This window comes from Numenius arquata, chromosome Z (genome assembly GCF_964106895.1).
Source record: "Numenius arquata chromosome Z, bNumArq3.hap1.1, whole genome shotgun sequence".
Taxonomy (NCBI): Eukaryota; Metazoa; Chordata; class Aves; order Charadriiformes; family Scolopacidae; genus Numenius; species Numenius arquata.
Window position 1 is genome coordinate 76,042,383 of NC_133616.1, and position 25,768 is coordinate 76,068,150.

Genomic DNA, 25,768 nt, shown 5'->3' on the forward strand with positions numbered 1-25,768 from the left:
CCAGTGACAGGACAAAGGGCAACAGGCACAAACTGGAACACAGGAAATTCCATCTCAACACGAGAAGGAACTTCTTTACTTTGAGGGTGGCAGAGCACTGGAACAGGCTGCCCAGAGAGGTGGTGGAGTCTCCATCTCTGGAGACATTCAAAACCCGCCTGGATGTGTTCCTGTCCAGCCTGCTCTGGGTGACCCTGCTTTGGCAAGTGGGTTAGGCTAGATGATCTCCGAAGGTCCCTTCCAACCTTGTATCATTCTGTGATTCTGTGATCCACAGTATTCATAAAGCTCTGTTTGCCCCCTATATCCCAGGAGTTAGTATAAGAAGGCCTAAAATCTGCTGTGGCTTGCTGCTGAGTGCAAGAATGACAGATCCTTTTCTTGGCTGGGAGCTGGGTCTGTGTCAGTTCATCTCAACTGAGTAGGTGTAACCTTGCCATGGAAGTGCAATGTCCCAAAGAGGTTGTGTAGCCCCAAAGACTGTTGTCTAATAGTTTCTGTGGGCTGGTACCAGACATCCATGTTTTAATGTTTGCTCATGTTATTTTTAACCTTCTGTTTCTTTCCCTTTCCTGGCAGATTTTTATTGGTGAGATATCCATGTATTTCATAAAGTCAACCCGAGAAACCCTAATTGTTCAAGAGAAAACTATTTTGACTGGAGAGTGCTGTTACCTGAACCCACTGCTTCGAAGAATAATACGTTTTATAGGTAAGCATCCTGAGTACTGCAAGTTTAGTCCCTGTTTGCACCAAGACAGAATGAAACATCCTAATAATCTACACCACAAAATTAATTAAGCTGTGAAATCTTTGCAGGCGTCTTCCACCTTAGAGGGATAGTCCCCCTCGGGATTTGCAAGGTAACGTTCAAAATGTGCCATATCATGCTGTCTGGAGCTGGTTTATATCCTATTCTGCTGAGCTTAATGCTTCTTCTGGACCCTTAGAAGAAAGGTTATGCCAATCAAATCCTTATATGAATAATTCCATCATTGCTATTCTGTGTAAGCTACCCATTTTACTTACAAATTGGTCTTCACCAGCCCATCTCTTTGGCTTTTTTCTTTTCAGCTCTAATTTTAACATCCATAGCTCTGCCACATAATGTTCAGCTGAGCACAGTGTAAAAAAGCCCAGAGCCTACTTCAAAATACCGTTCTTATTTTTATTATATTTGTTTTTTTGTTAGAGCTTTCATTGAGTTAATTGCTGAGAAATGAATTAAGAAGTTCTGTCACTAAACCATTTGGAGGTTGCTTTATATGGTGCTTGCAAGCCGCTATGCCTTTTCCATACTGTTGATTAGTGGAAAAAATGCCTACGAGACCTTTCCGAGGGGACCGTTCCATGGTTCCTTTGGAGCAGGAAGAGGAACAGCACTGCACCTTGCTGTGGCGCTGCCAAAGAAACTGGTTGTCCTCTGATGTCTCCCCAGTTCATAGCCATTTATGGCTACGCAAACCGCACTCCTCGGTCTTTAGAAATGAGAAGGGATGTTGTTCACTTACTACTTCCTTGGAGCAGCAGAGTGAGAAGTAAGTTCAGCAGCTCTGTGAACTGCACGTGCAAGGGGTTCTGGTTTCCCTCCTCCTCCTTACTCAATCGTGAGAAGCCCAGAGTTCAGGCATGGGATGGAATGGGATGGCTTGTCTCGCTGCTGGTGGGGACCAGTGGTAAATATGTCACCCCACTGACCAAGAGGGGCTTTGTCCACAGAGGACCTCCCTCCCTGTATACACTTAGAGATAAAGCATCCTTACACATTGTGTCTTAGAGGATGCTGGGTCTGAATTCAGGGTCTGAGTTAAAGGAAGCAAAGGAACAGTAAGCTGAAAATATCTGGATCGCTTCTTCCCTGTCACTGCTGAATTTTTGAGCTTCATCTGGAAGGAAAATGTCTGCTGTGACCGTGGCAAGGGCTGTATTGCTTCTACAGAGCACGGCCCTGGCTGCTGTCAGGGATACTTGCTCAGAGCATGGAGCTGAAAGTCTTCTTCTGTGCTAAGGCTTCACCAGCAGTAAACATATCCAAAACATGGTTTTCTTTCTCCCTCTCCTCCTTCTGTGCCTCCTGCTTTATGCATGGAAGTTAGGAATTTAAATGGTTTTCTGCCTTCTCCCGCACTGGGGGTGGAGACAAACCACCTGTGGTTCACTACTCAGGCCTGGCCTATGTGCTGCTGCTGAATACAAAAGACATGGGAGTGTAGATAGAAGTAAAATACCCTTGAGCTTCAGATAACCTCTAGGATATATTGATGGATGGTAAACTGCCATTAAGAGAGAAGCAGGGTGCTGGAGTCCACTGGACCACCCAGGGCTGTGTGACCATTCCAGCACATTCAGCATGTTGCAAAGTCCCAATCAAATTCTCTTGCCTGCGGGGTCAGCACTAAAAGAGCTTAAACCATGGAGGATAAACACTTGCTCTGTATGTTTTCTTACACAGTTAGTTTTATTCTTAAACATTCATGCTATTTTTTCTCTTTTAGTGGAAGAGGAGGAGATAGTGATGATACAGTGGACTCTCAGAGAGCAGTAGGGTATAAATTCTGCTAGAGAAAACAATCTTGGCTTTGCAGCTTTATTTATCTTCCTGAGAAAATGGGAGTTAACATTGTTAGGAACGGCTTAAAGTGTTGGTATAATCTTAAACTATGTTGATTGTTTGCTTGTTTTCTTCTGAAACCTTCTCCCTGCCTCTGCAGTAAAACGAGAGAAGAAGACTTTGTTGAAAAGTGGCTGAAGTAACTTATGAAAGGAACTAAAAATAACTGCACTTTTTTCATTGAAATTCCCCCTGCATTTTGCAAACACGACACGGACTGGACAGCTGTCACTCATGCTGTATGATCAGGGACATTAGTTCCATACAGCTGATGACTCCAAAAAAGAGACTACCAGATTGCTCATACGTGTGTCTTCGCTTGGCAAACTCAAGGGCCATGAGTTACAGAGCTGATTAAGTAGGTTGTCTTCCAGGATAGCCTAGCAAGCAGCCTGGCTTGTTGCAAAGAAGTTTGCTGCCAATTTAGTCTTGGTTCAAATTCACTGGAATATCCACATCTGATGATTTCTTTTGGCCCAGATGTGTGAGCAAGAGTCTTAAGTGAGTACATGCAAAAAGTAGTAACTGAGCTCCATGGAATATTGCCTTGTAAGTCATTACAGATGGTATTGCTCAAAAGGATGAGAAGAATCCTTCACTGTATCTGGGTGCTCATGCCTCAGGAAAAATGAACACTGCTTCCTGACCCTGCAAGGCACATCATGGAGATCTTTTGAGAATTGCTATTTCCATATTTTTGAAAGGCAGAGAGGCTTCTTCTCCCTCCCTGACTCTGTAACTAGAGTTGCTGGGAAGAGATGGGGCCTCGAGAGGTTTTAGCTGAAGTGTGCTTTCCACAAAACAAGGAGAAAGTTATAGATACTTCATTGAACATTCACTTAGATTTTGTAATGAAAGAGAAGCAAAAAGAGAAACTCCAGACTATCTTTTGGTGATGTGAAAGATAAGCACCCTTGTCATACTATCTCCCCAGGATCTTCTGGATTTGGTTGCTAGATGAGCCTTTTCCACTCTTGCTTTTTCTTCATGTGTACAGAATGAAGCACCTTTTTGCACTTCAATAGTGGTGCAACCAATTAAGTGAAACCAAAAACCTGGAACTCTTCTGAGATGTTGGCAAAGCCCCGTGTTTCTTTTCCTTGATTTTTCTTACCTTGCCTACTCTGCTCTCTGCTTATTCTCTCCTTGTTTTCCTCAAGCCCTCTTCAGCTGTCTCTTTCTAAAATTGTCACCTCCTTAGTTTAGTGGGGACCTTGAATGTTGACCTTTCTCTTAAATCCCTCCCTGGTTCTTTGTCCACAGGAAGTAGAACCAGAATTTTGTCTTGCTTCCTGGCCCAGGCATGAAGTCTCCACCCGGGTAGATGTTTGCTTGTGTGGCGAACGGCTGCCTCTCAAGCTTGTTGTCAAGTCCTTTACTGCAACCTAGATCGGTGAAACCTCCTATGTTCCCTGTATTTAGAAAATCAATTCCTTTATCACTGGGAAAAAAGCTGGCTCAGCTTGGAAACATCAGACTTTGATAGATGTTGCAATTTGTTCCATCTTCCTTTTTATCTTTTATAGCTGCTTCCACAGACATTTATTTTGAAGATTTTCAGGTCAAACAAGAGGTGTGCAGTTGCTTTGGAGCAGTTCTTTCTGTTTAAAATACCGGTGCTGCTCTGCTATTCTTTAGCCACATCATCTCTCCTCCATCCTCTCCCCACCCCTCCCAGCAGTTTTATTATAAATTTATGCTGCCAAAATTTGCCGTTTATGTGAGAAACTTTGAGAAACCCGGGGGGGAAGAGTGGTTGTTTCCTGCGCCTCTGCCTCTTCTCCCTGTGTCCCAACTTGAGTGCACACAATGTTTTGTATTTTTGTGATTCACTCTTTCTTGTGGTATTTCCCGTTCGGTAATTTGTTAACATCTTGCCACCTCGCATTTGCTTCCATGGTCTACTTCATCATTTATATTGCAAATAGAGGTTGTAAATTATTTTGCCATTCTTTTGTGAATGGTTTCAGTCAAGGATTTAGTGTGTTTATATACACTGCTATCATACCCCCAGGATCATGGATTCAGACCTGCCTGATTCTGTTTGGCAGGATGACTAGAGTGTGTATTGTGTTCCATTTCATTATATTAGGTTTCTAATCCATGTGATTAAGTTGTATACCTGCAAAGCCCTGATAACACGCAAGTAGCCTCTCTCCAGTTCAGATATTTATAAATGCAACGTGCTTCGTGAATCTGTTACCGTTGGCTTTTACTTTGGGGCTGCATAATTTGCAGTTAACAAATGGCGCAAATCAGCTTCTGCTGACAGCTTAATTTAAAGCATGGTGACACCTCACAGTGGGCAGCTAAATAATGAAATTAGGGCTTTATTTCAGCAAATTAAGGCTTTAGTTCAGCAAATAAAGGTTTACAAGATTTATACAGACATTGAGTTTATTGTAATAGGATAGATATACCCCAGAGCTCTGATGTCAATCCCCTAGGCAGCTGCAGGATGGAGTTTTCCTGATCTTATCCTTCTGCCTGCTTTAGATCTGAAGTTCACTGTGAAACGGCCCATGTTCTGTTATCAACTGGCTGCCTTTCAGCAGGGCTCAAGCTGTATTTGGGTGCGCTGCCTCAAACCTAAACTGCTGCAGCAGCTTTAACTGCCGTGTATCTCCCTTTTTATCACTGAGGAACCTCCACAGTGAGAAACAGGTCACTGTACTGGGCACAATTCAAACCTTGCTGGTCCCTTTTATGCCAGGCTCTGAGCTGGCTATTGTCTAGGTGCAAAAATGATAGCTGTGAAGCAGCAAGAGAGAAACAAATCCTGCGTGTCTGTGGGGAACAGTCTTGAGGCTCCAGAGTATTTTTGCACTGGGACCTGAATTTCTTCTTGCATGCTCAGACCACACGTCTTCCTTCTTATGTCCTCAGGGAACAGTATCCAGGCAGGACATTCATGGGTGAAGCACAAGAGGAAGTAGATGCCTGGAGCAGTGGGCTTTGTGGGGTCTTCACTGGGAGATCAAAGCCAATCCAGGCTATGAGTGCTGGGAAGACTCTTGCTGTTGAGCCTGTTCCTGATCCCATGGCAACAGACAATAAATTTCACTGCAACCCCCCATCTCTTCAGTTGTAAAATGGATTAATGATACAGATCTCCTTCAACAACACCCTTTAAGATATAATGATGAAGGGTGGTTTAGCAGAGTCTGAGTCACAGGGCTATAAATGTATGGTTTTATTGGATGCACAGGACTATTAGAGCAAAACCTTCAGAGATGGGCTGAGAATCATCATTTCCATAGAGCCATGAGTGCTTCCAGGGACTCACTCCACTGAAACTCTTAACATTCTTTAGAAAACCAGGGGTGGGAAAAGGGTTGGGGGAGTGTGAGTGTGCATGCGTAATACGAACGTTTCTGAGCAAATTAAGTTGATTGTGACAAATTCAGATAATTGACTGGGCACTAGGAGAGAGAGGAGTGCCTAAATAAATGCACTTGGGAGAAGACATGACGATATGTTACTAAAGAGCACAGCTTCTGTTGTCTCATGAGCCATTCAATGCATTGTTTCTTTTGTCACTTTACTTAAGGGTTTCATGATTTTTCTCTAATAAAACCTCCTACCTCCTCATTCTCATATCCACCCACTGTATTCTCACTTCTCTCTTCCCTATGCCTTTTCAGCTGCTCTTCTACGACTCCCAGGGGTTTTTTTTGTTTATTTTTTTGTTGGTGGAATTTTTTTGTTGTTTTGCTTCAAATCAGTGGCATTTTAAATGTCTGTGATAGAGTTTCCATGGAGTCAACAAGCAGCTGCAGTCACTGACGTTAGAGAGATTCAGGGTGGAGGAAGAAAGAGCATGAGCACGAGTTGCGGGGAGAAGACAGGGTTGTCCTGAGGTTTCGGTGAGCAAGGAGAGCTGGGTTCTTCTTCAGGGCAGATGTCTCTTTTAGCAGAAGCAATAGACAGAGCTGGAGGTGGTAACACTGATGAACAGCCACACAGGGAGCTCAGTAGGAGAAAGATGGTTAGAGTAGCATGTGAGTGAGAGCCTGGAAATTATGGGTTTGTGCTTGGAGGACTTTTTGGCAGCAATTTAGGGGGAGATGTAAGTGGAGAAATTAAAGCTGAAGCATTTAAAATTGAAGCTTCTGAAGATTTAGATTCTTCTGCCAAGACAAGTATTAGTTCAGGTAAGATGGAGGTGGAAAGATTTGAGGTTCATGTTCTCTGTCTTCAGCATTTTGAACAGGGCTTTCCTTGCTTGTTCTTTTTCTTTTTTCTTTTTTTTGTTTGGTTTGCACATATAGTTTGTCTAAGGTCTTTCTCACTGGAGGTAAAGATGTGTTCGATTCTGATCCCCAATTCCTTCTTCTTGGACTCTGGGGCAGCTAAAGAGAGTATCAGGGAGTAAAGCCTAAATCAGTCTTTCTCCCAGCTACATCTTCTTAGTGGTTTGCTTTCTAGCTTCTTCTTTCTGGCTGCTCCTGACACACACAGTGACAGCTGAGAGCCAGGACAGTGACAAAAAGTCAGGAAGCCTTTCCGGAAATAGCTTCTGCTCCTTGTTAAGGCCTCTTTGTGCAGCCAGGCTTCGACACGTGCATATGAAAGGAAGGAGAGGCGTTATGTAAATGAAATTAACCTCTGTCCATCCTTTCTGCTAGTAACCAGCTGTAGAGGCTGTAGGTCTTCTTCCCATGTGTCCTGCACTGTTTACATCTTCTCTCAGCATATGCCAAGTTCTGGACTAAAGTTCACTGCCAGTGAAAAGTTTTCTGGGTTTCTAAAGTTTTCTAGGACAGAGTGAGCACAGTGAGCTAAAGCTTTTGCTCCTTAGCGGGATGAGATCAACACCTGTTACATCTGAGCATCAAAACCAGGATGAGGTACATGTTCTCCCATTCTCTCTCTGGGGTGTTATGTCACAGACTTCAGCTGTATGACCCTGAAGAGATGGGGCTGGTTGCCCTTCCCATGAAGCCTTTCAGCAGCAATTTGTCTGTCTCTAAAAACCTGGCAATCACGTCACTGCATTCTCGTGTTCTGGTCAGTTAGCTTAGCTGCTGTAGGTCATTGAACAAATCCATTGAACAGATGGATTCCTGAGGTACAAAAACCATCAGGGGACTCTCCGCCACTGCCCAGGCTTACTGGTGTTACAGCCTTTAAATCAATTACAGCCAGCCCTATCTCAAAGTCTCCAGAGAGGAAATGATGTGTGATCAGCAAGGGTTAAATTCCTGCTAGCCGAATTCACTGCTGCGCATAGCTGTGATTTTCACATGCCACAGTTTGGCAGAACTGCAAGAGGGAAATTACAGTGATCAATATGCATCACAGTCAGAGCATGATAAAGGTTTCAACCATGGCTTGTTCTGATGTTTTGCAGAGTCCTGCAGTGCTCAGGAGTTGAGCCTGGGCCAGCACTTTCAGGGCTACCAAATATTGAGAAAATACAGGTGTTGAAACTGCTTTTTTTTTTGTACCTGTGCACTGCCTAGAGATTGAAATAACTTTGTGAAGCCCATGGGCTTTTTCTGAAACACCTCGGTTCTTGGTTTGTAGTTACTTATGCGATAAAGACCGTGGACCGGACTGCAGTGTTTGCCTGGTTCTTAGATTTCCTCTAAGTATTGTAAAGGGCTGGGTAATAATCCTCACTGCATTTCCTGCGATTTGCACAGCACATCAAAAAGATGCTATTTAAAGCAAGCTGTGCCAAAAAAAAAATTAAGAATTCGGCCAAAGAGCAGTATCTAGAACAAGATCTGGCATAACTTGCTGTTTCTCCAGGCTGGAAAGATAGCTACTGCCTTTTTCATTTGAACTTGTTTGTGTGCTGGCTAATGGAGATAGGAGTTCTGCTGGCTTGGAAAACCATAAATTAAAAATATTAGCAGAGGGATAAAGGAAATAAAGGAGCAAAAAGACAGGGGCCAGTCCTACAGTCTAGAACCAGAGGAAGGCTATCTCCATCTACAACCACTACTGGCTTTTTAAATCCATGATCACGCATCGTTTCATTAATAATGAATTATAATAGACTCATATAATGAATAGTAATAAACTCAGTCCCCAAAATCATCTTTGATGTGGTAACACTCCTTCCGAGCCACAGGGAAGTGTGGTGAGGACAAACATCTCCACATTCCTCCAGGCTCTTCCCATCGGTACCCCAGTGAGGAGTCTGTGTCACACCACAGCTGCGTCCATCACGCCACACCATCCCGGTGCTGGCAAGCCCCGCTTGACACTCATACAATGAATCCATTTCTTAGTTATGGGTTTTATTTTGTGTTACTGTCTGTACCAGTGTCCTGTGTTTAGAAGGACCTCACTGCCAGCTGGAGCCCTTCCGCTTTCTGTTAGCTGCATGGTGGGTGACAATATCTGCAGAATGACCTGTGATTCTTGTTAAGTTGATGTAAAACATTTTCTGCTGCATTATATTGCTGGTATTTTTTATTTCTCAGGCTATGGCAATCTTTTTTATATCTTTTTTTTTTTTTTTTAACTCAGTACGAATAAGCAGTGAATTTGTTATAACCATGATCCTACCAGCTCTTAAGGTTTTATCACATCTCTCCTAAGATGTTTTCCCTGGAGCTCCAGCTCTTGGTCACATTTAAATACATAGCAATCTCAGCTAATTGAGAATTTAAATGACCTTTGGTTACAGAGCTACAGGAGGGAGAAAGCAAAAATATGTCCTTCAACATTACCACACTAGAAGTCAATGTTTATTAGTTCTAAATTTTTGTGATACTTGAATTCACCTTAGGGAAGGGGGAAAGGGGAGCTGACTTAGTCTTTCATAATGCCTGGGTTTGGTATTTCTGCAAACCTGCTGTTCTGTCCCTTTGATTTGTAGGCAGTACATGCAAGTAAAAGATCCTCGTATATTTTCATAGCAGCTGTATCAGGTATTGGTAACAGTCATGACAAGTCAGTGGAGGATGTGAGAGCTGCAGTATCAAGCAAGGGATACTCCACAATTCTGGAAATATTCCTGGGTTCAAGTGTATGCTTCCTGCGATAGCATGTGCTCCCGGTGACATGAACTGAGTTGCAACTGTGTGGAAATGTCTTCCAGAGCAAAGTGTTAGGATGTTTCCCAAAAGAACTGCCAAATATTGCTAGATCAGGATCTTAATTTTCCAACGTCAGGACGATGAATAGTCAAAATCTGAAAGGTACTTGACACTAGATAGTCATGTTAAGATAAGTGCAGTATTGTATCTCATCACTATACTGCTCTTTCAGGTTCAGAGCTGTTATACTGCCATTTTTTGGCTCAGATGTGATAAAAATACGTAAATATTTTTAATAACTCACGTGTCATGACACTTGGCTGCAGTCAGTGAGCCTTTGTCATAGTGGAAACTTCATAGGCATAGTACAGGTGCAGAGTTTTCAGTGAAATCTATTCTGTTCAGTGTTTGAATCACAAAAGTACTTAGGTGTACGTGAAAAGAGTTTTCAGCCGGTTTCTGAGTCCTTCTGGAATTGCTGAGTTAAGCACCTGTCAGAGTTAAGGATGGAGTTTTCCGTGTCAAGCCTTTGATGTTGGACTCAGCTGGAGTCAGCAGGGGTTTTTTCAAGGTAATAACTGCAGGGTTTGCTCCCTTCCTTCTCACTATGTCTCGCCCTTTCAGGTACCAAGATTTATTCTTTTTTTAAATCTGTTTGAATAATTATTATTTTTAACCTTCCCTCACAGGAGTGTTTGCGTTTGGACTTTTTGCCACTGACATATTTGTAAACGCTGGCCAGGTTGTGACCGGGAACTTGGCTCCCTACTTCCTGACTGTATGTAAACCCAACTACACTGGAAACGACTGCCGGGCCCACCACCAGTTCATAAACAACGGCAACATCTGCACTGGGGACGTGGAGGTGATCGAAAAGGCGAGGAGATCCTTCCCATCCAAACATGCTGCTTTGAGCATCTACTCAGCTTTATATGCCACGGTGAGTGCCAGTGATGATTACTAACTTGTATGGGGTTTCTGTGTGTGCATGAAGATGGGGCCATTTTTCTTACAATGGGTTTTTGAAGAAAGAGAAGGTTGTTTTAGGGAGGTCTTTTCTCTTGATCTGTAAGGGAAAAGCCCCTTCTCTCTCTCTTTTACCAATCCTAGTATAAGCAAATACAATGCTTATTGCTTTCAAGGCACCATACGGTGTGAAGACACGAGGTCCTAATCTTGTCTTTGCTGCTAATTTTCTCAGAGGTGTTTGAGTATACATTCATCCTCCTCTTCTCCCTGCCCCTGCCTCATAAGCATTAAAATGAAGTTGATGCTCTAAGAGTTCCTGGCTCTCTACTATTTCTTTTGTTCACGTGGCATGGGTTGTTGAACATTTAAAATGTAAATTGTGCCATTTCAGTGGGTGGCTGAACTAGGATGGATTTTGCTCTCCTTGTGTAGGACCTGAATTCCCTGTGCCAAGAAGGTTGTAATAAAAGTCAGTGACAGAATTTGGCTGTTATCACAGAGAAATGGACCCTAGTTGACATCTTGACAAGGTGACACTGCTATACGGTCAGGAAGGAAATTGTCTGTCTTTAAATGTCTAGTGAAACAGATCGGCTGCTCTTTTGTGTCCTTTGGCTAAAGTTTCTGTGATGTTTGAAAACTGATCCAAGGAGCTTACTCATGAATTAGAAAACCTCAATGGTTTTGCCATTTAGATCCAAGGACTTAAGCTGGTTCTGATCTCAAAATGGCCTAACTAGGTCTCTTTTCCCCCAGTAGCTTGGCTTAAATGAGTGGCAGAGTCTGTCTGTAGGTCATCAGGATTTCAGAAAATCCTTAAACTTATTAATGACAGGGTATTTACTGAATATTTTACCAGGATCTTGGTAGTAGATGAATAAAACACCACATTATTACTTTAAAATGAAGAGGCTACCCACAGCTGTTTAAATACCCATCTGTTTGCACTGAATGGTGCTTGAATGATGGTGGAGGTATAAATTGGGAACTCCTTTGATCAGCATTTGTTGAGGAGCGTTTGGAAAACCTGTAACATTTTGCACGCATTACTTCCAAACAGTAAGCAACCATGTGTGAAATGCAGTTCTCGATAAACTCAACATCATTGTAGCAGCTGTTTTCTTCATGATGAACTCTTAGGCAGAAGCTCCAGGATGCAGCTTGGTCCTGGTTCTGCCCTAAGCTGGTTACATCCTTCCATGGACTTCCCCTGCCTAACCTCCCTTATCTCCTAGGAAGGCAAGGCTTCTACAAAGAGGCCGATTTCTACAACTGAAGGGGAATAATGCTTTTACTTCCTGATCTTAAATTCCCAGTAGCTCGGTGTTTCTGAGCCCTGGTCTTTCAAGAGTACCTGTGGTGGGCCTGCTCTTCTCCCCACATAGATGGAGCCAGGACACGGGGTTATTTCTGAGCTGCAAGGTCATAAGAGTCTCCCCTTAAGGCATTTCAGCCTACAGTCCAATTTTAGCCCAGTTCTCTGCCTGAAGACACCCTCTAGCGCTGGAGGTGTTGTCACTTGTCTTTTCTCTGCCTGTCAGATGAGATTAACATGAGCCTTACACAAGAAATGCAGTGTTCAGATCTAGCTTTGCTTAATAATTGTGCACCATTTTTTTAGAAGTGTCTTGCTGATTGTAATATGCGTGATAATGCGGGCTGCTGAGCATAAAACACAGGGTACTTGGTTAGTAATAGCTGTATTTTGCATAAAGATTTGAACCAGAGAGCAAGAAAAATAAGTCAGGTTGAACTTGAGGAGGCAGGAGAAAGGAATAAGCACAGACATTGTCTTCTATCATATAAATGTCTGTTGAGATCTGGGAACCTGATCCCATCACTGAACCTTGAGTATCCTCTGTGGATGACTCTGTACTGATTTGTTCATTAGTCTGCTAGTGACAGTACTCCCACTGTGGTTGGTTTGGCTTTGTGTTTTGGTGTTGGTTTTTTTTTTAATCTGGATTTTATATTTAATCAACTAGTCTTTTTCTTGTCACCTGCCAAAGAAGCTGAGGAGAACCCAAAGCATCGCTTTTGCAGTCTCTGCAGGCAGAGGTGAATCTTGTATGCCTAAAGCAGAGGAAAGAGAAAACAGCTGGCAGCCCTGGCTTCCATACTTACACAGAAATTATAATGGGATCTGATGAAGTTTTATTAGTCTCCCAGAAGTATGGCAGGAAGAGATGGCTGTCACTGTACATAGTACACGCTGCTGTACAGTTAGAAACAGATGCTTCTTAAGTATCTTTCCCAAGGGAAAATTCATTAACATTTCTGGCAAAAACGAAAAAACAGATGATGAAATCATATGTTGCATATGGGTATCCCAGTTACGTCATCTTTAAACAACTGTTACTTCTGAGAAAGGTCATGGAAGAGTAAATGACAAGTGCAGCCTTCAACCAGAACATAGGAAATTAAAGTATTTCACCAGCACAACTGGAGGACCTGTTATTGCAGAGAAAAGGTAGATGTCCTTGCTGATCCTCCTGTTTGCCTCTGGAGTGAAAGCAAGGGGAAGTGTTTTATGGTCACAACAGGGTCTCTATAGTTGAAAGATAGAAACATTGAACATTTGGTAGTGTTTTTAGGATCCTTCAGCTAAGTTCTTGCTTAGCAGCATCCACAAGTAATGCTTTCTGTCACCTCCATCTGGCTAGAAGGTTCTACCTCATTACACTGGATCACAACCTGGCATCTGTCTTTACGCCTGAGCGGGTTGCTTCTTGACTAGATTAGAATGACACAATATACCTGGACATAATACTTTCAATGTTTGGGAAATTCTGAATAGCAGAGAACACTACAGGAAATCCCTTCTGCAGCCCAGGTCACTGTGACCCCACCAGCACCCCACCCCACCCCACCCAGAAATTTCTTCCATTTCTGCAGTAACACCTAGTAGGCTAATCAATGAAACTGGAGGCCTTGGCACTTCGAGCAGCTGCACTGAGCGTAGAGGAGACTGGATCATGTTCTCCAATACACATCATTGTCAAAGGCTTTGCTTCTCTCTTACTGTAGAAATCTCTACTGTAAAGGGAAAGATTGTCTCTAAAGCTTGTACAACACAGAATTTTCCAGTATTGGTATGAAATTGTGAACTTCCCAAGGAAAATAAACTATCACAAATCCCCACTTTCTACTGAAAGGACAAGACAGACTTCTTCCACTCTGCCTTTATCATCATAGATTTAACATACATTCTAAATATATATAAGCATATATTTGCATATATACATATACACTTTTGTATGTCTATTTTAAGTTTGCAAACAAAACGCCTCCTTAACTCTCTATGCTTTTATCTGTCTAAAAAAGATGGGAGAGGAATTATACACAGGCTGAATGCTACTATCACACACTACACATTGCTAAATACGCTGCTTGAGTGTACTGATAAGAGCACAGCAAAGAAATGGAATAAATAATTTATGGAGTTAAATCATATGTAGTTTATTTTTTAATATGATTTATCCTGTTTTTTCACATATTTTAATACTCACTTCCTTCTGCCCTCTCCCACCCGTCAAATAACTGGTTTTGACATTTAGAATTTTTTAAATACATTTACCATATAAATAACATTGTGGAGAATTTTCCAAAACACCTGCTGTGGGTAGGAAATCAAATTTAAGTGGCTTTCACTGAGATGTTGGGCTCTTAAGCAAGGCTTTGAAAACATGCTCTAAGTGAAAGCATAAACAGATTGTGAGAAAATTAAAAAATATCTTGGCTTTAGGGACCATGACAGTAAAGATCAAACCACTGCGATCAGAAAGTCTGACCAGAATAGAGAAGCTCTCCCAGATATTTCTGAGCTCGGCGTGTGATTTATGGATGAACTAGAGCATACCTTCTGGGAAAACAGTTTGTCTTGTTTTAAACCCTCCTCCTGAGGGTTTAACAGATTTCCCTTGGCAATCTGTTCACATGGCTAATTACCCCTGTTGCTAAAAATGTTCTCTTTACTACAAGTTTACGTTTTCCTGCCGAGACACGTGAAACTTCAGATACATTAGGTACTTCCCATCTGTAGTACGGAGAGCTCTCCCATGTGGGTAACCCAAAGATCCAGCTTCATCTCGTACCTGTAAGGAAGACAAGTGTGCGTGGGTTGTTCTCCGCGGCCAGGGTTTGCAGCTGTCAGAGCAGAACTGCATTATTAGTTTGGAGGTGGTGCTTTGCCTCGGGACGCTGTAAACCGTAGTAGTGCTTTAGTGGGGAACAGGAGAGCAACCTGGCTCCCCATTGCCTGCTTGAATTGGCCTCGGCTAGAAGAAGTGCAAAGGGTGAAAGGATGGCGGTAAATTATTCACATAGTGGCACTTGATTTCAATGATGTTTTTTCCTATCGTTGGCTAAGAAGAACCTTAACATGAGTTTTCATGATAGTCAGGTGCAGCTCAACCGGCCAGCAAAGGCTGGGGCAAGGTTGCCGCCTAGTGCTCAGTTGCCCGCTGTCACTTCAAGGCACGTGCTGCAAGTCAGGTATTAGGTTGGAAAAACAAAGCAAACGGGAACCCTCTCCAGTTGCTTACTTCCATTCCCAGTGCTCTTCCACACCATAATATTTCATTTCATAAACTGGATTCATCTTTAAATGATGTGCTCAGCAGCACATTTAAGGGCAGAAGACTTCACCTCCCCAGGCAGAGGTGTGGCAAATTCAGCTGTTAGAAGGCCAGTACTGCAGTTTCTTGGTAGGTGAAGGTATAATTTCGCCTGGGCACAGGCCCAAAGGCAGTCAGACCTGCCTTCCCCGGTTCGTTTCCCTTCCAAGAGGCGGTTGCTGGATCCCTTCCCTTCTTCTAGAGTTACGTATGGTATTGGGTTTAGGGCTAGCTTTTTTAACACCGGCCAGTGAGGGGAAGCCAGCTGTAGGAACATTTGATGGCCTCGTCAGGGAGAAGGGAAAAGAAGTATGGACAGAGAGAAAGTTAGAGTAAAAATACACACAATAGAGCAGAATAAAGGAATATATGAAAGGCAATGAACAGAGTGACCTTGAGAATGGATGTAATTTCTGTTTCTTGATCCCAAAATTATGCCCCAGACCTTAGTGACCTCTGTATACCTGGCTCATGAAGGACAGGCATTAAAATAGAGCAAAATAATTGCCCGTGGTTGCCAAATAGATTGCAGAGTGCAATGCTAGCTGTGCCAGTAGTTGCAATGAAAAGCACCAAGCCAAGCCTCCATAGACTTCCTTCAGCACAGGCACAGGAAAAACCTGAGGCAGCTTCACCCCAGCCAAGCCACTGTAGTCTTGGCCAGAGACTGTCAGTGTGACCAGCAAGGTGTCCTTAGTTGCTGCAGCAGCAATAGCAAAGGAGAACAAGCCTTGGCTTTCCACCATCCTGCAGAGTCCTGCCTGGATTTCAGAGCGCTCAGCAGAGCCCTTCCCCAGCAACAAGATCATCCCAGAGAAAGATGACGTTTGTGACCTGCAGACTGCACAATCAGAGATCCCAGTTATGGTGTCATTGAAGATGTGATTTAAACAATAAGGATCTTCTATAGGGTCTTTTGTCCAGAATACTAACAGAACCAAATTTCCGTTTCTGACAATGGAAAGAGATTCAATAATGGAAATATTTTCAACTTTGGGGATTTTACTTATTTTTACAATAAGAGAACATTTTTTTTCCTTACAAATAAAATGACGTCTACTGATATTAGACATTGAAAGAGGCACTTCCATGGTTTGTAATCTTTCTATTCCCCAGCAGAACAGATGTTTGTACTTTCACTGGATCAGATCTACACTGTGTGAATCAGGTTTATTTACCAGCTGATTGGTAATAAGAACCAAATGAATTTTTCAAATGTATCTTCCTGATTGTGTTTCGTGTATGGGAGTCAAAGGGAGACATTTCTGGCAAACGTATTTGACCTATTTGCTTTGCTTGTCAAAGCTTTGGATATCATGCAGGCATCCATGCTTCCTTGCTGAAAAGGATTTTATTTAATTGTTTTGCCATCAGGTTTGCTTTGCTTGATCTTTGTTATTTTGTGGCTCTGGAATTAATGACTGGCTGCTAATTGTGACACACATGGTTTTACTCTCTCTGTCAAAATGCATTCAAGATAAAATACAAACTGCCAAAAACACAGGTTCATTAGAAAGTATTCAGAGCACAGTGCAACTTCATTTTCTGGAATTACTTTTTCAGAATCAACTTTGTTTTGAAAGAAATCTCTCACATATTCTGTGTTTCATTTCATCTTGCAGAGAAAAGGTCTGGACTGGTTTCTCTTAATGTTCTTTGTTTCCTAAACTTAATACCACTCAGGAAACTGTAGCAGCTGGTTCACCTGGATGCTAGGCACTCCATCATGTGCACGTTACAATTTCTGCAGGAGTATAAACATACATTCTTGACTCTCTTTGGAAACATTTAGTGATGTACATTCAGAGTGAATGTTTGCTAGTGTATGAACAAGTTCTTGCATGAGTTAGGAAGTCAGTAAAACTGAGCCTGTGTACTACTGAACTACTTCTCTCTTACGAGTGAAGTTAATCACTCCCCCTGCGACAGCCTGTACGTACCAGCTGAGAAAAAGTCCAGTACCTAAGTGCAGTTGATTGGATGTTTGATATCCTGAAATATCATTTAACAGTATCTGTTTTGTTCTCTTAAAAGTATTCTCTGAATTACCTTAAACCTCTTCCTGCATTTCCCAGTGCCTTTTTTAATGAACCACAGGTTTTGTCAGATCCTTGTTGATTTAAGATTTGTCTGGGTGAAAAAAAGATGCATTTCTGGCAGAGCCCCTTTTCATTTTTGGCTTGCCCTCTGTTTCAGATGTACATCACAAGCACAATTAAAACAAAGAGTAGCAGGCTAGCCAAGCCTGTGCTGTGTCTGGGTACCTTGTGTGCTGCCTTCCTCACTGGGCTAAACCGAGTGTCTGAGTATCGGAACCACTGTTCGGACGTGATCGCAGGCTTCATCCTTGGGAGTGCTGTAGCTTTGTTTCTGGTAAGCCCATCAGTCTTTCTACATTCCTTTTAAAAATACCTCAGTTAAAAAAATAAAAAATGAAAGACTACTATTATCTTGTGGCCTACTGCAGCTGATTAATCCGGTTGCTAAGACCTAATTCTAGCCCTATCTAATTAAAGATACCATCAAAGAAAATCCGAATGTGAAATCAGGTTGTTACTAATTAATAAGGCTAATATGATGACATTTGTGCATTGTCAGTATTTCAGGATTATTTTAATTACTGTACATGTTCTTACTCGACCTGTCCTGGAAAATGCTTTAAAGGTGGTTTAGATTTCAACTAATGGCAAAAGGGAGGCATGCTTGAGACTTCTTCTCTGACACCCCTACGTAGGAGAACCCCACTGTCTGCCTGGTATCTGGCAAAAATGTAGGGTACAGAGTGTTGTCTGGAGCTCTAAGCAGTGGTCCTGCTTCCCCGTTTTGCTTCAGACCATAAAAGAAGTGCAATAAAAAGGAAGGTCAGGACAAACTCCCTGGGAGACAAAATTACCTCCCTTTGTAGCATTTGGAGTTGAGCTGAAATTGTTCACGGTCTCACAGGATAACCACAGGTATTAAAATGCATCGGAGTATTCCCCAGAATCTAGGAAGACCATCTCTCTGGACCTCAAATGTTCCTTGCTTCCTTGTTGGCTCTGTGGTTTAAGTGTTTGGCGAGGGAACTCTTGCTGAGGATTCGCCCACACAGCAGTCAAGGTGACTCTCGCTATTACCAAGCAACGAGCCTGGTTCCATTTAATCAAAATATGCTACAAAACTATCCACTGCATAGCAACAGACACTTTATCCCTGTAATCAGGAGGGATTAGGTTTCAGAGATCCCTTAAATCTAGATTGTCCTGTCGCTGATTTTTTTTTTTCTATTCTGTACTTTAAAATAAAAAAATAAAAAAATAAAAAAATAAAAAAACCCAAGCCTTCACATATCATTTATTCCTGTGTTCCCTTTAAATGAAAAGAAGTCTCCAACCTCTGACCTGAATCTCCTCGGCTTTCATGTAAGTAGTTTGTCTGATTCGCACTGGGCAAAGCAGTTTAAGCCTAGCCCATGCAACATAAGAGGTAGATACCCCACATACCTAGTGAGGACGATCTATGTGCTCCCAGTACCGGTTTCTAGCAGTGACAGCCTGCTCCCAGCTGCATTTTGGCCCTGCAGACCTTCTGCTACCCTGCAAGCTCACAAGCCCAGTTTCAGAGTGGTGGAAGGGGTTACCCCAGAGCTCGGAGGGGAGGTTTGCTGTGAAATTCCTGCTGCCAGCACAAGACTGACATAGGCTGCAGCCTGCTCCTTGCTGAGGTCTAAAGAGCAGCGAAGAGGAAGAACCAGCAAGGAGCTGGCTGCAGGAATCGCTCTGACAGCAGATGTGTCAGCTCCTGTATGTCTTTATTCCCACTGTGTTCCCAAGCCCCAACCTGCCATGCACGTTCGCTCTTATTAGCATCACCACGTGGGTGCAGTTAAGTGTGGTCGTGCCCAAGGGAAGACGGGCTTATACGATAAACTCCACAGCAGTTGTGCTGGAAGTATGCAGGGATGGTGCTAAGTGAGCTTGATGTCATCCAGATGTGAGGCAGGTTCAGCCATCCAGTGAGCTCTTTTCATTGTTTGGAAATGACAGTCAAGAGTCTGAAGGGAGTATTTGGCCAATAAAATGCATCATTGGGGTAGTCCATGGTTCTGTGATGATAAAGCTGACGTGAGCGTCTCTGCTGGATAAAACATGAAAAGGCAGAGAATGGTTCCTCACCTCAGATTACAGGCCAGATGAATCCATTTACCAAGGTAGTCCACCATGCCCAGCTTGGGCCACCATAGCCCAAGGCTGAGACAGATGATGCCTTGAACCAAAACCCAGGTAAAGTTCACTGCAAAAACTGGCACTTGTGAGACACCTGATGGTAATTCCTGTGAGTTTTTCCTGGGGACAGAACATGCTGAACTTACTTTTTCTTTTTTTCTTTTTTTTTTTTTTTTTCCGGCATTACACAGGGGATATGTGTTGTCCATAACTTTAAAGGCACTCATGGAGCTCCTTCTAAACCGAAGCCTGAAGATCCACGAGGAATGCCGCTAATGGCTTTTCCAAGAGTGGAAAGTCCTCTGGAGACATTGAGTGCACAGGTACTGTAAATACTCTCACCCAGACCATCACCAAGCACGTTTTCTGTTATGGCAGAGTTAAAACTAGTTACATACCTCACAGGGCTCTGGTTTTATTCCTGACATTAAACCCATAGAACAGAGTGAGTCTGCATCAAGAGAGCGTATGTTTCAAGGTATTTATCCCTTAGACTACCAAATTCTGTAGGTCTCCTGCTGCTGTGCACATCCAAAGCTAAAGCAGTAGGATTTCACATGCCCCTGGCTATCGTTTATGATAACAAACTTTTGCTTAGAAAAACAGAAAACTGAGATAAAAGATAATTCTCTCTAATTACACCTTGGAATGCTTTTGGGATGTCTTAAGGATTTGCTCTTAACATTCATAATCCTAAGGATAAACTATGCTGTGCAGAAAAATATTATAGAGATTAGTTTTTTATCCTTATTACTGTTCAGTGTCTTCTATAAGAAGAAGAAATCACATACAGTTTTCTATCTCTAAGTCATCAGAAGGGAAGTTAATAGCATTCTTTCAAGTTTGAAAAAAAAAAAATAAATAAATAAAAAAGGTGTTCATAGGCCAGAAGCAGGACTTCAGTTCAGCGTTTCCCACCACAGGTAGATGGTGGTCACATTTGCAGTGATCGCTTCATTTTAAAGCCCTGCATTAGCCAGGCAACAGATTTTATTAGTGAAGGTTTTTCTCATTCATTTTACACACTAGGATACGTAAATGCCCAAATGTATACAAATGTTCACATTTTTGCCTTTTCCTCTTTGCAGAATCACTCTGCCTCTATGACCGAAGTAACCTGAGATGGAAGATTGGCAACAGAAGCTATTTTTTATTACCCTCCAGTACAATACTCCAAGACACACAGTTACTAAATGTCTAACTGTGATGACCAGTATTATGTTATGTCTAGTTAGAGGCTAATGTTTTGTACTTTTTTTGTATGAGGAAGTGATGTAGCTTGCCCTGATTTTTTGTCAGCTTTAATATTATTATGCCAGAATTTAAAAGCAAAACAGAAAAAGAACAAAAAAAAAAACTTTTCTTGTTTAAAGTGTGCACTGAGGAACTACATCTATGGAATTGTTGATGTTGTTATGTGATATTTGTACACAATTCTTTTTTTTTTCATTTTTGAATTTATATATCTTGAAAAAAAAAAAATCACTTTTACCTTTTCTTACCATAAGAAGTGCTTCTACCAGTAGGTCAGATTCTGATCTGGGTAAGTTCAGCATAGATCTGAAGTAATTGCATATATTTAATTTAGATTAAAATAATGGTGATGAGGAATCTAACCCGAATGATACTACCAACAAGTAATAAACGTCCATCCTTGATTCAGTGAGCTACTTAAGTGTTCCTTAGCATTACGGACTTGGGTTAGCCATCCAGTTTCCAGACTGCTTGGTGGACTTGAAGTATGTCCTTAAGTATCTTACTGAATCAAAGCCTGATTGTTCTGGTGTGGGTGATTGTGCTAGTTATTGAAGAATAACTAAAACAACATACCCAGTCTGCAATATAGACAGACTGGACATGGAAATTTATAGTAGTAGCTGATAGCATGTGAGCTGACTATATCATCTCCCTAGATCTCCGTTTCTCCCCCTAGGCCCAGCTAAAGCTCCCAGTGAAACCTGGCTTCAGGAATTGACTATGGGGATATACAGCCACCACTGTGGAGCTGAGGCTGTGCTTTAAGTGTTCCATAACTTCATCATAGATTTGTGGGGTAACTCGTGACACTGGTGCAAAGGAAAAGTGACACCGCTTCTTCAGAGGAGTGGCATTACTTGGCATTCAGATTGGCAGAACCAAGAAGCCAGTTTTGCCCCGACAGTGTAGTTGTCACTGAGGGGCCTTGGCAAGTCAAAAAACAAACAAAAAAACCAACCTGACACAGTCTATAAGTAGCAGTATACATTTTTGTAAATTCTACCATACGGAATTTATATCAAAACTGCTACTTTGCAATTTAACAACTTTGTTTAAGGACTAAAAAGACAATTAATTGTGGGTGGAGGGTGGGGGGAAAGAACAAAAAAATAGGCCATTTACAATGGCTAGAACTGGGGCAAAGGCTTCATTACATGACTTTCACTGTTTCTAGGATTTTCCTGCATCTCATTCTTCTAGCATGGTGATAACTGCTGTGTGTCTCCTTTAAAGAATGGAGCCTCTGTCTGTACTTTTACTGGAATGTTTACCTCACATTTCCATGTTGGTTCTTCTTGGCTTTTTTTGTATATTTTTTTCCAAAACAGATGCAAAAAAAAAAAAATTATCAAAAAAACCAAAATGTGTAGCCTGGTCTCTGTCATTTGCCTGTGAGACAAAGAAGGTTTGGGATGTCTGCTTGTGTCTGGTCTTGCAGTGTTTCTTCCAGGTTGGCATTTTGTTCTGACTCTTCTGATGTCTGCTTCAGCGTTAGGAATGAAAGGATCAGCCTCAGGCCATACTGGCTTTCTGCGACCACAAGGAATCATCAATAAATGTTCTGGGTCCCTAACTACAGCTTTGATCCAAATTCCACAGGGAAAATTTCTGCTGACTAAGTTCAGATGTGGAACTGGTCCTTGTTCTGCCATGTTAGGAGAGTAATGACATGTTAGGAAAGCTTATCAGCAATGAATACTCCAACAAATATGGCCAGTCAGCAGCATGTAAGTCCGCTCATACTGCAAAGAGTTAGCAGGGGGATGAATTCTGAGATAAAAACTTTGCATTCTGCAGCCTAGTTTTTGCAGCTGTGGTCCCTGGGGTTGTGTTCCACCCAAGAGTGCTGTTACCACAGCATGAATCATGCATTCTAGGTCAATGGCTTCCACAGAATTGGTAGTGATGTTGTTCCCCCTCTGCTTATCCTCTGGCGTGGTGGTGCAGGCAGTCTTTGTGAAGGTGGAAGGTGTGGGTTTGAGTTTCTTCCCCATCCTCCAGGCTGAAGAAGAGTTTGAATCTTGATTTTCCACTACCCGAAAGACTACTTTGTCCTTCCAGTTACGTTACCTGAAACAAAAGTTCTCAAAACCAGCAGCAGTTTAGAGAAGAGATACTGCTTTATTCGACATTGGGTGCTGGGTGGAAGTCCACAAATCTAGCACACCTTACTGGGGACATTGTCCCATTATTCATACAAAAAATATTCTCATTATTCTGCCTACCTAATACATAACTCCACCGAGGACTACAGATTCATTAGGATGACCAAATAGCCCTTTTGAATGTGTATTAAATTTTGCAGCATCGGCAAAACACTTCTGCTGCAGGCGTGAGTTCCTTGGTGGTAGTTTGGGTAGGGATACCCTTCCTCACATTATGCTTTTAAGGTATTGAGTCATCTCAGGACAATAAAAGTTTACAGTAAGTTTGCCAACTTCTTGATGATGATAAGGATGTCCTTTGAAGTAGCCACAGCTCTGTCTTAATTGGTATAGGAGTACATATTTTGACATATGAGAGAACCTTGAGGTGATTAACTACTTCTTGTTATGCCATCCTTATTACTGTCAGCTTGGTGACCAACTATTTTCTCACACAGTTAAGAAGCTCAATAATTAACTCATTTTAGTTAGCATATGTTTATAAACAAAGCAGAGGCCCATCTTTGGTAACAGTTACAGTGCGGCAGGGTGAGAGGCACCTCCCTGCTCTTTGAAATAAGCAAGCGAGCCCTGCCGTCTCCTCTGACGTGGTTCATAAGGATGCCTACACGCAGGAGCAGTCTGCAGGTAGATGCACATCCACGGGGAGGGGGTGGGGGTGCGTATGCCTGTTTGCAAGTGCCTAAGTTCTGGATGACTGGTTGGATGAAGCTAGACCTGTCACACCCCTTCACTGCATTTCCTCTTGGCTAGCTTTATGTGTTCGCTACCATTTTAGATTTATAGTACCGTCAGCCTTTTCCAGTTGACTGATAACAGGAGGTCTAAACCAAACAGCACATCTGCTTTCCCCAGGCGCCTGTCCCTTCAGGAGCAATGCATGTCCACCTTCTGGAACCTGTGACACAGTGAAAAATCAGTCTTTAGGCAGCTTTGGGATTTTTTGTTATTACTATTATTATTATTTTAGTTCCTGTTGTGAGGCACATCATTCTTTATGATGTGCTGTGAACAGGGAGTTTGGGCAGCTAACAGTGGCTTCTGTAGTCCGGTGTTATGACCAACTGTGTAAAATAAGCTCGTTGCAGCTGGATCATCCCTTAGGACGGACATACAGCCCTTGGGCTGTGAGCAGTTTCACGCGCTTCAGGTATGAATCTGCCCTACGCAGCGTGACCCCGGCAGCACTGTCTGACCCTGTCTGCTTGGGGGGGTCACCCAGCTGGATGGCTGTGGCCTCCCTCTGCCCCCCCAGCTAACTCCCCTCTGACAGGGAGGTGACTTCCCCGCGGATCTGTTGTTCCTGCTCCTCCCACTGTGCAGAATGTCCCTCTTGGCTGTGCCAAGGCTCTGGAATGTGACTCTTGGGATCAGAAAAAACACCTGCCCCTGCCTCAATTAGTACCTGTATGGAGGGACAATTGGCAAATCTCATCAAAACCAGAGGTCAGCAGTAGAAGTGGAATGTTTGTCCTCATCCGGACTGGAACAGGCAGACTTCATCCATCAAAACCACCCTCCCCAGCATCCAGTCTCTCCGCTAAGAAAGACCCTCCTGACCTGGCTTCTTTACACTTTCTTTCTATCTTATCTTCTCTACTGCTTCTGCCTAAAACAAATGAAGATCAGCCCTCCTGCAAACACATGGACAGAGCATTCGTTTATTTATTTATTTGGTTCAATAGAGATTAGGTAGTTTTCAAAGCCCAAGGATCTGGGCTTTCAAAAGCGCTTAAGCACCTGGAACTCTTAGCCTTTCCATGGCACAAGTGTTCTATGCAAGACTTTGATCTCATTTCAGACTTTTGCTTTTTCAGCTTGTTACAAGCAGTTAAAAGTTGTGCATCTTGGACACCCGTGTCTGATCTTCTTCCTTGTCCATTTGTCCCTGCAGTTCCTCGCACAGGTCTGCTGCTGGCAGTGCAAGGGTTGGACCTCAGAGGGACTGAAGTATCTGAGAATACGGAAGATGAGAAAAAAGTGCAACTACCACTGACAGTGTTTTTTTGGATAATGAGTACTAAGAGGAAACAAGGAGGCGCAAGAACCTATCCCTTCAGTGGAAAGAAGACAATTTCATTAAAAAAATACTTCCAATTCATTGCACCCAAGCAGCCTCTGAAGCAAAGATGACACAGGTTTAGCTATTTATCACTGTTTTACCATAAGCAACAGGGAAGGGATTTGTGAACAGCCAGCCTTCCACATCCCCCGTTCCCTCACATTCACCCCACAACGGAACACGTAGTAGTACATTTTTCCTATTCTGTCAGTCCCCAGGACTCAAAAGGAGGAAAGAACAGGCTTCTTGAATTTCTTCAGACCTAGGAGAAGCAAGCAGCGCTTGAGTTTACTGAATAAAGACACTGAGCACTGTAAGACACAAAAGCAGCAGTTCCTAAGCGCGCTTCAGGTATTTGTACGCTGAAAGAAACCAGAGGAGCTGGAGTTCAGGGGAGTGAGTGGTAGGACCACGATATTTCTGCATGATTACCAAAAATATCACACGTACAGAATCTAACCTCACTGCAAACAGCCTGTTTTGTAGAAAGCATTCACATAGTACCAGGTATATCTCAGGCTGTTGCATTTATTTTCTTGTCCTCCTGACTTGCCCTTGCTTGCCTCCTGATTAAAAGCCAAACCTGCATCACCAGTTACACTGGAAGAAAAACTAACATACAGCTATTACATGTTTTTCCATAGCTGCAGGAAACTAACATATAGCTAACACATGCGAAAAACTAACTAATAGCTGTTAAAAGGAGCAACAGAACTTATAAAAACTGCATCCTTCAGCGCACATGGAAGAATTCTACGTGCTGCCTTGATGGCAGTTGTGTTTATGGTGCTATTGGAGAGTTCACCGAGTTAAAGATTTCAGAATGCCACTTGGCATTATCTTCATGTAGGAATTTTGAATAGAACAAGTGGTTTTATTTAAGAGAGC

The 25,768-nt window shown here is 42.5% G+C and overlaps 1 protein-coding gene across 1 annotated transcript in view; it reads left to right on the forward strand.

The window, feature by feature from the left end:
• The window catches only part of PLPPR1 (phospholipid phosphatase related 1), a 72,613-nt gene extending 52,096 nt beyond the window's left edge, over window positions 1–20,517 (forward strand). Inside the window, exons 3-7 of the mRNA XM_074166264.1 lie at window positions 580–712; window positions 10,296–10,546; window positions 17,388–17,564; window positions 19,588–19,719; window positions 20,485–20,517. Coding sequence (XP_074022365.1) covers window positions 580–712; window positions 10,296–10,546; window positions 17,388–17,564; window positions 19,588–19,719; window positions 20,485–20,517 — 726 coding nt within the window. The remainder of the gene's footprint in view (window positions 1–579; window positions 713–10,295; window positions 10,547–17,387; window positions 17,565–19,587; window positions 19,720–20,484) is intronic.
• Window positions 20,518–25,768: the final 5,251 nt, after the last annotated feature.